Genomic DNA, 10319 nt, shown 5'->3' with positions numbered 1-10319 from the left:
GTTAATTTTGTTTTCCTTTTTTAAAGCACAATCTCAACTTACACATCTATGAGCACATACATTTTTAATCTACAGCTCAACTAATGGATGCCTTTAATTAATTAATATGTGCACAGCAGAGCAAGGCAGAGGTAGGTGGAGCTGAGTGGGATATGTTATTGCCACCTGCAGTTAGGACTCAGAATCTGCTCAAACCTCTCAAAGAGAGTTTTCCAAATCCATGAGGTCTTCCATACAATAAAATGGTTGTTCTCCAAAAGCAAATTAATGTATAAATGCTGTTCTATAAGCTTTGCCACACCCTGCACCAAAGAGCTCTGATTGCAGCTTATCTCCATTTTAACCATGTGCAGGCCTGGTTTTGCCAAAAGTAGAACTTTTGAAATACAGAAAAGGTTTCAAAATCTCAACATCCTTGTTTATAGCCCCATAAAGAGGCTTAAATGAAGGATAAAGAGGCATCTTTGGAAAGGACAGAGCACCAGCTTACAAATAAACAGGCTTTTTTCTAGAAAAAGAAAATTCTAGACAAAGTTAGAGAGAAGCAGAGTTCTTTACTCTGAACATGGCTCTTAACATGACAACCATCAGGCTTTCTGCCCACTTGCTAATCTGCAAGCCCAAGAGAAGTGTCATGGTTTCAACCTTAAAGGAAATTTTCAATTAATTTTATGTCTCTCCAAAGTTCCATTCATTTTTCTCCCATTACACACCATAGGTAAAATAACTAGTTTTTAGCTTCCATTCTGCATATCAATAAAAGAAATATACAAATAAAAACAAGAACTACAGAGGGATGTCTTGCTCACTGACTTCCATCCAGGGGCAATTTTGCCTCGTTGCAAGCCTGTGTGAGACAAACCTGAAAGGAAAGAGAAATCCATCAGAACTGAGACTGGTACAGCCCACAAGCACCTGCAGCTCCAGCCTAAAGCTCAGCTCTGTTTTTCAGAGTGACAACAGCTCTTTTCCCCACTCTGTACTGAGCCAGATGTGATGTAAAGTTCCTGCTTCTCCCTTCTTCACCTCAGCCAAAATTCAAGACAAGGGGTCAGGGGAAATAGGAGTTTCTATTGCAGCTCAGCAAGCCCCTGACTGGTGAGAGAGGGACAGCACTGCCTTACAACCATGGCTGACAAAAACACCCAGACTTACTGACAGCTTCTGCATGAGCCCTTGGGCCTTGGGGTTTAGCTGAAGGAAATTCTTCTTGGTCAGATCCTTTTCTGTCAAACGTATGCTCTGTGGAAACAAACACAAAGCTCAGGTTTTCTGTCTGGCCAGCTGAAGACAGTAAAAGAGTTAAATAAAAGAGGTTAAGATCTAAGTATAGACAGGCAGAGAACTACATTCAGCTCATCTCACACCTTTCCTGCCGAGCATTAATGCATTACTGGCTGTGGTGGTTTTAAATATCTTGATTTGTGGTATGGGGGATAAAGCCACACTGAGTGAATGATTTTTTTTTGTGAGTGCACGGGCATTCAGCCATCATCAAACCCACTAAAGCTGCAGTAGTGTCAGTGTAAGTGCTTTATAGTGAATGCACAATGAAACACCCTCCTGTTGTTTCAACCAGCTTGAGCAGTCCCCACTTCTGGCTAAGAACCTCTTCCGGTTTGTTTTAAACTCAATCAACCCCTCAGATGAACTGCAGTGGCACAGCTAAAGAGACAAGAGGGGCTGAAGGGGAGCAGGTGAGGCTCCAAGAGGTGCCTGGGCACTGGAGGGTCAGGATTTACCTCTCCCCCACCGAGGGGCAGGGTGAGGATGACATCCTCAGGCTCAGCCAGGGGGCTGCCCTTGGCAGAGAAGGTGTAAACGCGCTCGTTGATGGCGGGAGTGCGCAGCCCCGGTGTCTTGAACATCCTGAAACAACGAGATAGGAGAGAGTGATGTCTGCTCACAGCACCTGCAGACCAGTAAGAACCTGAATGAGGGATGTGGGACTCCAGGCTGCTCTCCAAAATGGAGTCTGTTACATCCAAGAGGTTACAGCAATCCAGGGTTGTGGGTGACAGAACCTGTGCCTGCAGCTGTCAGCTCCAGCTGCAGGCAGGCCTGGAGACCCTTTTCTCTTGGTTACATTGCATTATATTCTTTTCTTTTGGTTACAATGCATTCTATACTTTTCTTTTGGTTACAATACATTCTATACTTTTCTCTTGGTTACAATGCATTCTATACTTTGCTGAGCATCTCAATACAGCAGAACCAATCTATACCATAACTTTTATCTATAGCCTGTCATAACTACTGTAATTACCATATTCATGTTACTGTTCTCCAATCACTAAAAGTCAGTACATTACAGTTTAAGCTAGAAGTTGGTTTTCAGTTTTCTTGCAGTGGAAAATTCTGAGAATTTTTTCTACTTGCAACTCTGCTGACTTGTTTGGCTGTGCTATCTTTCTGCTTGGTAAAAACATCTTCTGTTTAAAGTGAGTTTATTCTTTGCTCTAAGCCATAAAATCCCCTTCTAACTAACACACCCTTTGCCTCCTTGGTTATCCAGTAAGACTGGCTCAGCAATTCTTTTCTTCTGTATCAAAACTTGCTTTCATTTCTATTCCTTCTTCAAATTCTATATTCAAAAATCTTTCTGCCAAGCATACATATCTGTGAAACTTTCTTAGCAAACTTTCACCATTCCCAACATAGTCTAAGTCTTTCATTTCAGGTCCAAAGAGCCACTAAAGGCTGTGTTATAAACAGATGGTGCAAGGCAGATTGGATTAGAGATAGAAGGGAAATGTATTTGTTTTCTCTGTTAACAAACCTGGGATCAAATCTGGGTGTAACCATGGAGGTGCCTCCCTGACCACACATATCAACCATTCTGCCAGAAGCTGGAGTGATGAAACTGTTTTTGCTTGATCTGTAAAAGGGAAATAAATATCTGTACATAACACAACCTCTAACAAGTGTACAGACACTTGGAGAAGGTGACCACCACGAACCCCAGGGGTTATCACTAACCACTGACCCCGAAACTGGGGACAGCTTGTTCTCACAGGACAGCCAGCTGTCATTCACATCAGTTCTGCCCTGTAGTGAGGCACAACTCTCCCCCCCAAACCAAAGCCCATCCCACCAAAGAGAGATATTGATATTTGCACTCTCCATTTCCAGAGAGGAGACAGAGACATCCCCTTTACCTCTTGTTCATGCCCTTCAGTCTCGCCGAGGGAGGTCTTCTGGCCACACGTGGTTTTTTGGTGGATGCCTTCACCTGCAGCACACATCACTCACCAGATCAGTTACTTCCATCTCGTGGGACAGTTGAGTCCACACAAAGAGGCTTCCACACAAAATGCTCAGTCCCTTTCCATGCACAAGGGCCCAGAGCAAACAGCATTCTAGCCTTTGGGACCCTCCCCACTGCTAGAACTCTCTGCGAAGCACCAGCTGGTGCAGTCCCCCTCAGGGCATCCTGGGCAGCCCTAGTCAGCAGCTCAGTCAGGAATTCCTCTCCTGAGGATAATTCCACCCCAGAGAACAGCTACTCACTCACCTTGGCAGTCCTTGCATCCCCACTCTCAGCCTCTGAAGGACACTGGCTGGCAAGTCGAGATCTCTTCTGCCGTGGAAGTGATGGAGGCTCTGCTTCCTCATCACCTTCAACACTCCTTTTGATTCTACTCACTGCAAAGAGAAAGTGTTATCTAACTGAATAACAACTTTAAATTATTATTTAGCAGGGAAGGCAAACAGCTACAAGCAGTTTTAGCAACAACTTGCTTCAGAAATCCAAATTCCAAAGCCTAATTGTTGCCAGAGCACTACTTTGGATTATTTTGAATGTTTTAATGAAATTAATTAGAGGTACTTGTAGGTACTAGGGATAAAAGTAGAATTATTATCCTAGTTTAAGCATACTGATGGACATGATCAAGAATTGAACTATTCTTCACATTAAGCAACCACAACATGCTTCCACAATGTTTAAACTCACCCTTCTCAGCAATATCCAACAGGGGATCGACGATATCTGTGCTCAGCCTGCGGATTTTCATTATTTCCGTGTCTGCCTAAAATTAAAAACACTTGTGGCACCACTGGGATTGTTGGCAGCCAAAAGTTTGTGTAAGTTAAAGTTGCAGAGCAAACCCCCAGTAATTTTACAGCCAGATGAGCTCCCTGTTTGCTGTTGTGCTCAAACTGGGCCTTTCATGCATCTCTGCCTCCCTCAGGACTCAGTGCCTGGTTGGCAGCTGCAGGTGTGCCTTTCCTACACCCTGCTGCCCAACCAGCTTAGAAATGCTGTGCTTTACTGCAAAGTGCATGTGCTCTTAGAGATTAGGGAGTGCCATCTAGCAGATCAGGAAAGATCAACAGGGAGGAGCAGCACCACGTAAATCACATCTCTGATGGGATTTACCTGCCTCTCTTATTGTTGAATTTTAAAGAAACCTTTGTGAAAATATTGATGTAACTGTTTCACTTGTAACCATCAGTATGATGAGCAAAGTAGGATAGCTTTAGAGAGCTTTATGTTTGTTCTGGACACCTACCTTAGCCACATCCTCCAGTGTGTTTTCACCTCTTGCTACAGGTAGAAAGAAAATGAATCAGATACATCAGGACATGTCAGGGGACACTCACACAGCACAGCAGGGTTGTCACCATGGGGGTGAAAAACCCAGCACAAACCAGAGAACAGAAGCAGTGGGGTAGTGGGGTCTTTCCCTGGGGATTGCAGGGAGAGTAGATCCCATCCCATCCCCTCCCTTACACCCACTGGGGTTCATTATTATCCACGGAGGAAGGGGTCCCTGAGCCCAGCACCCCCAGCCCCGCTCCTCACCGAAGAAGTCCAGCCAGTTCATGTCGCGGATGGCGGCCGGCAGCCTCAGGATGGCCATGTCGTACATGTGCTCCACTTCTTGCACCATGCGCTCCCCGTCCGCCTCGATCCGCTTCAGCCGCCGCTCCACTGCGGGGAGACGAAGCATTAGCCCTGCCCGCAGGCCCCGGGTCCCTCTCTCCTCCCCACGATCCCTTCCTTCTCCTTCCCCCTGCCCTACCTTCTCTGTCGAAGTCTTGGAGGAACGCCTCCATTTTGCGGTGGCGGGCGCTGGAGTTGCCCTTTTTCTTGGCGGGCGCCATTGGTGATTCTGTGGTTCTCTCCTCAGCGGGTTCTTATTACGGGTTCCTTACTACGGGTTCTCTCTTCAGCAGGTTCTTGTTACTTATTGCGGGTTATTTATTGCTTATTGCGCGTTATTTTTTGCGGGTTCTCTCCCCAGCGGTTCCTCCGGGCGGGCTCACCGAGGGCTCCCTCAGCGCTCGCTCCTTCAAACGCAACCGCCACCCGGGCTGGCCAATGGCGGCGCGGCGCGCCCCGATGACGAGCGGCAACAGCGCCGGGCGGCGATGGCGGCGGTGATGGCGGCGCCCGTGGCCGCGCTCCGGGCCTGGTCGGAGGCGGTGGCGCGGGCGGAGACGGCGGCACGGGGAGCTCTGGCAGCCACGGCCCCGCTGCTGGGCTCGCTGGCCGCGCTGGCGGCGCAGATGCGGGCGGCGCGGCGGCTGCCATGGGACGCCACGGCGCTGGGCGCCTTCCCGGAGCTGCGGGCGCGGCTGTGGCGGAAGCAGCGCGGCGCGGCCGAGGCGCTGCTGGAGCAGCTCGGCCAGCGGCGGTGAGGAGGCGGCCGGGGCCGGGCGGGCAGGGCTGCCAGGGCCCGCCTGACCCCGCTGTGCCGGCAGGGAGGAGCTGCGGGCCGTGCGGGACGCCGTGGGGGCCGCGGGCAGCGCCGTGCTGCGGCTCGTGGAGGAGCGGGGCCCGGCCGAGCTGGGGCTGGCCGCGGTTCTGAGGCGCGGGCCGCGCTGCCCCTCGCTGGCCGATGTGCTGGAGGGGCTGCAGGACGTGGAACGCTACTACCGGCACCTGTATCCATCCTGCCGGGGGGCTCTGGGCGGCGCTGGGGGTGTCAGGGAGGTGCTGGGGGTTTCTTTTGTCCTTGTTATCCTTAGTAGGCACGAAGGTACTTGGAGATCAAACTGCTCCTGCAGCGCTTCAGCTTGGACAGCCTGGCAGACGTGGAAGCCCTGCCGCAGTCCTGGGAGAGGATTTTGGAGCGCTACAAAGAAGATGAGGTTGTTCAAGGTACCTCTGTGTATAAAGAGCTGAGGGGTGATGTTCCCTGGGGACAGGCCTGGCTGTGCTAGCTCTGTGGCAGTGTGTGACCCTGCTCTGAGATCTTGGCCAGCTTCAGGTGAAAACACTCACCACCACACCTGGGCACAGCTGGAAGCAACATCCTCACAGTGTGGCAAGGCCTCAGTGCTCATCAGTTCTACCCACACTTTTTTTTATTGCCTTTTAGACAAGTTTTTGGGATACAGAATACATGTAAAGCACATTCGGCTGACGGGGTTGTTGTTTCTCTCTGTCTCAGATACTCTCCTGAAGGTCTCACTGTTTGTGGAGAACCATCACGAGGTGAGCTGCTCACCTGGCTCCTGACAGGCAGCAGGGACTGGCACTGCCCAGCTTCTGGCACGTTCTGTGATGCTGCAAAGGGGATGAGGAACTGAGGGAGCTCTCCTGGTGCTTTTTGGAAACTGAATGAGTTGAGTCTTGGCCTCAGCATGAAATGCTTGGACTCTACCATTTTCAAGTGGAAATGGTCTTGATCTCTGAAGAGGCTGAGCCAAAAAAGCCATGAAGATAGAAGGGAGTCACCTCCAGCTGTGGAACTTCTCCTTTCCCTCATCTGCCATGCCTGTTTTGTGTCATGGTAAAAATGTTGATACTTACATGAGGTGCTGCAGGTGTGTGAGTGTAATAGAGTCCTTCAGGCTGCTGCCATGAAAGATATTTGTCCTTACAAATAAAGAAAACATGTCAGATTAGAGTTTAGAAACAGTGCTCACCTCGTGTCTTTGAGCAGTGTGTTTGCACTCATCCTACCTGGGAATGGAGGAGGAAGGAAGCAAATCTGAATTCACTCTTAAAATTTCACTGTCTGGTAGCCACTGCTGACAGTTCAGGGACACCTTTTGGTGGCCATGGCCAACAAAACTGATCCTCTGAACATTCCCAGGAAGCTGTGGGGTGTTTGTCTCCCAGCTGTGTATTTGGTGAGGAGCTGCAGGGTGGCATTTTCTGGGGTCCCCCATGGCAGGAAAGAATGAATCTGATTCCATGTTCTCAGAAGGCTTATATTATATTATATTATATTATATTATATTATATTATATTATATTATATTAATCTAAAACTATACTAAAGAATAGAGGAAGGATACAAACAGAAGGCTTAACAAGATACTAATTAAAAACCTATGACTGTCTCTAGAGTCCCAAAACAGCCAGACTGTGATTGGTCATTAAGTAAAAACAATTCACATGTTGGATAAACAATCTAACCTCATTCCAAAGCAGCAAAACACAAGAGAAGCAAATGAGATTAGAATTGTTTTCCTTTTTCTCTAAGGCTTCTCAGCTTCCCAGGAGAAAAAATCCTGGCAAAGAGATTTTTAAAAATTTAATAATAACACTGCAGCTTCTTGGAGAAAGCTAATAAAGAATTGCATGGGACAGGTTGTGGGTGTGATGTTTGTGCTCAGATTTCTGTGTCCCCAACCTGGTTCTCCGTGGCCACCTGAGGGCACTGCTTGACCCATGAACACTGAGGGGAGCAGATTGGGGTGCTGGGGGTGCCAAGGGTGGGAAAGGGCTGGATCAGGGCTAGGGCTGCCAGTGCTCCCATCAGGAATAGGGGATCATGAGTTCTAGCTGCAGTTCTTCACACACAGAGTTATAATTGCAAAGAAAACCCTCTCCTGGTGCTGGGTGCCCTGCCTGTGGCATTCACATCCTCTGAAAAAATTCCTTCACCCAGGGTTTTCTCCTGGGAAGCTGAAAGGCAGCAAGAGGCCTCAGAGAAAAAGGAAAACAATTCTTATTTCATTTGCTTCTCCTGCGTTGTGCTCATGTGGAATGTGTTTGGAGATTGTTTACCCACAGGTGATTGTTTCATTGCATTCTGCTGTGAGTTGTTTTCACTCTTTGGCCAATTGGTGCCAAGCTGTTTTGGGACTCTGGAAAGAGTCTCAAGTTTTCATTATTATCTTTTTAGCATTCAGTATCTTTTCTGTTTTTAGTATAGTATTCTTTAATATAATACAGTATAATAAAGTAATAAATTAGCCTTCTGACAACGTGGAGTCAGATGAATTGTTCTTCCCTGCTACAGGGCTCACTGTGCATTTACAATGCCCTGCCCAGGGTGGAGGTGAGGTGGGTTCTGTTCCTGGTGGAGGCTCACATGCCTGTGCAGCCTTGGCTCCTTACACAGGGTTTGGAGCATGGCTGGTGGCTCAGGGTGAATCACAAACCAGATGGTGAGCTTGGATGCAGAATTGTCCTTGCATGTGTGCAGCTGTACAACCCTTCAACACCCCTCTCCTGTCAGCCTCTCTTCAGGACAGCCTGCCAGTGAACAAATGGATTTAAATTCAGGGAGATGTTCAGCACAGTTCAGTGGTGGCCCACAGTTCTGCTTCTCCCAGATGTTTGGCCCCTGATGTCTGTCTTTGTGCTAACAAAGTGCTGAGGGAGCTTTCTGCATTGAAAGTGGCCGTGCCCTGACTCTGACTGACTGAAATGGGGTGAGTGAGGTGCTCCTTGAAGTTCTGGTGTGATTAATTGCTCTGTGCTGTTCCTGCTTCCTGGGCTGTGTCATCAGCTGCATTTGTCTGCAGCTCTCTGTGGGGTGTGAGTGAATTTCTGCATCAGAGCACTCTAATTGGGATCAGCTGTGGGTTGTTCCACTGCAGATCTGCATTTTCTGCCAGAGACCCCAGAGCTGAGGAGGACATGGTTCCTTGTGTGTGCAGAGCTCCCTTCAGCCTGGGAGTCACTGTGAGCAGAGCCAGGGTGGGCATTCAGCCTGGCAGTGCCACACAGGTCCTCAGGCAGGTGCAAAGGCCACTCCTTGCCATCACCCTGCCTGTCAGGGTGATGCTTTTTCCTTGATCCTAAAGTTAAGAGCCAGGCACAGTTAAGGGATAAAGGGTTTTTACCTTGTAATTTAATAATGATCCTTTTGGTGCAACACTTCATTAAGGTGGAGTATGCTGAAATGTACACCTGAGAGATTGTAGAATTTAATAGATTTTACAAATTAGTATATCTAATAAAGATGCTTCAATGAGAGGCTTGAATCAACAGTGTCACATTTTCTCATCTCAAAGTATTCCCTTTTGGATGGGCTTAATCTTAGTTTATAAGATATATTTTAGATGGGACCTTGGATTTTCAAGATAGTGTAGGGCTTTCCAGCTTTCATCTACAAGGCCTTTAGGATGTTTGATCTTCTAGCCTGACAGAATACCAGGACTATATTAAATTATCAGACTTAAAAAATTACAAGTATGTATTCTAAGAGCACTGAGAATACATAAAAGATACAGAAAAGATCTATAAAGGATATATAAAATGCAAAAATTCATCATGGCATCATCCAGCCTGTGCTGTGTCTTAGTGAGGCTATGGGTAATGCAGCACTAAAGGCTGTGAGACCAACTGGTAAAATATATGTAACCATAAAAATAAATCCAAGTACCTTTATTTTTGGAGTAGAGCTCTTAAAAGTATCCTTGCACGGAGATCTGTCTTTGAGGAATGCAATAAAATGCAGTTAGCAGCTGGAGCTACCTTGTTAAAGGAAAATTGTCAGGAAACACAAAGCTCACACTTTGATTTTCAGCTTTGCCTCCTGCTAACTCCATTGGAAAACAGTTATTCTTCACTTACAGGAAAAGCACAAACTCAATTCAGCTATTAAATTCAAATGCCCACAAACATTTATAAGAGCACCTGACTCATGTGTGGTTGTTTTGTTTCCTCCCATAGGGTGGGCACTGCTGGTGCAGTTCTGCTTAGAAATGGGGACCTGCTCTTGGTAACACCAGATTTCCAAAACAAACCCAAAAGCTTTGCTTCAGCCTAAGCTCATGGATTTGAAACAGATTTCAAAACTGAGTGTATTACAAGAGCCCACAGTTATGGAAAAGACAAAGGATTTGGCACCTGAACTGAAGTGCAAAGTGGCTCAGAGGCAGAAATATGTAATAAAAAGCTTTGTGATTAATTTAATAAACCAAGTATGGGCTTCACAAGTCCCTGTGGTTTTTGAGCTTATTCTTTGAGACTTTCATCTTGGCCTGAAGCAGAACTCCTCTGTGACTTTGCTGAGGGGCTGCCTGAGTACTTATTTGCTCTGAAACACAGCAAACATTCTCCACTACATGTTAGCTGGCTTTTTGCTGTTCCCCAGTCCTGGCTCAGTGTTTCTCTAGTGCCTGTGA

The 10319-nt window shown here is 47.3% G+C and overlaps 2 protein-coding genes across 3 annotated transcripts; one reads left to right on the top strand and one right to left on the bottom strand.

Moving 5' to 3' along the window:
• Positions 1-534: 534 nt before the first annotated feature.
• On the bottom strand, positions 535-5312 carry CDCA8 (cell division cycle associated 8). Its single transcript, XM_059488757.1, has 10 exons — positions 5028-5312; positions 4808-4936; positions 4515-4549; positions 3956-4031; positions 3515-3645; positions 3159-3232; positions 2780-2878; positions 1743-1869; positions 1156-1242; positions 535-862 (listed from the first exon to the last, which is right to left on the bottom strand). The coding sequence occupies exons 1-10, from the start codon at positions 5107-5109 to the stop codon at positions 806-808; spliced, it is 897 nt and encodes a 298-aa protein (XP_059344740.1). The 5' UTR covers positions 5110-5312; the 3' UTR covers positions 535-805.
• A 64-nt stretch (positions 5313-5376) lies between these two features.
• AIRIM (AFG2 interacting ribosome maturation factor) lies at positions 5377-10073 on the top strand. 2 transcript variants are annotated; one of them, XM_059488716.1, is made up of 5 exons: positions 5389-5642; positions 5710-5892; positions 5988-6109; positions 6402-6445; positions 9865-10073. In XM_059488716.1, exons 1-5 carry the CDS (start codon positions 5389-5391, stop codon positions 9892-9894), a joined length of 633 nt encoding a protein of 210 aa, XP_059344699.1. In that variant the 3' UTR covers positions 9895-10073. The 2 variants fall into 2 exon arrangements, with proteins under 2 accessions (XP_059344698.1, XP_059344699.1); XM_059488715.1 differs by lacking the exon at positions 9865-10073 and having other exon boundaries at positions 5377-5642; positions 6402-6869.
• Positions 10074-10319: the final 246 nt, after the last annotated feature.

Source organism: Ammospiza nelsoni, chromosome 25 (genome assembly GCF_027579445.1).
Source record: "Ammospiza nelsoni isolate bAmmNel1 chromosome 25, bAmmNel1.pri, whole genome shotgun sequence".
In the NCBI taxonomy this organism is placed as follows: domain Eukaryota; kingdom Metazoa; phylum Chordata; class Aves; order Passeriformes; family Passerellidae; genus Ammospiza; species Ammospiza nelsoni.
Note: the sequence above shows the minus strand (reverse complement) of the source record. Positions and strands in the feature narration are given on the sequence as shown.

What these genes read in the sequence shown, in the direction of transcription:
- AIRIM (XM_059488715.1), top strand. Translation starts at nt 5,377, where the DNA reads ATGGCGGCGGTGATGGCGGCGCCCGTGGCCGCGCTCCGGGCCTGGTCG. An exon ending in GAACGCTACTACCGGCACCT is followed by an intron (nt 5,893 to 5,987) that starts GTATCCATCCTG and finishes GTAGGCACGAAG; the next exon opens with GTACTTGGAGATCAAACTGC. An exon ending in AGAAGATGAGGTTGTTCAAG is followed by an intron (nt 6,110 to 6,401) that starts GTACCTCTGTGT and finishes TCTCTGTCTCAG; the next exon opens with ATACTCTCCTGAAGGTCTCA.
- CDCA8 (XM_059488757.1), bottom strand. Translation starts at nt 5,109, where the DNA reads ATGGCGCCCGCCAAGAAAAAGGGCAACTCCAGCGCCCGCCACCGCAAA. An exon ending in CACTGGAGGATGTGGCTAAG is followed by an intron (nt 4,032 to 4,514) that starts GTAGGTGTCCAG and finishes TTTTAATTTTAG; the next exon opens with GCAGACACGGAAATAATGAA. An exon ending in GGCTCATGCAGAAGCTGTCA is followed by an intron (nt 863 to 1,155) that starts GTAAGTCTGGGT and finishes CTTTCCTTTCAG; the next exon opens with GTTTGTCTCACACAGGCTTG.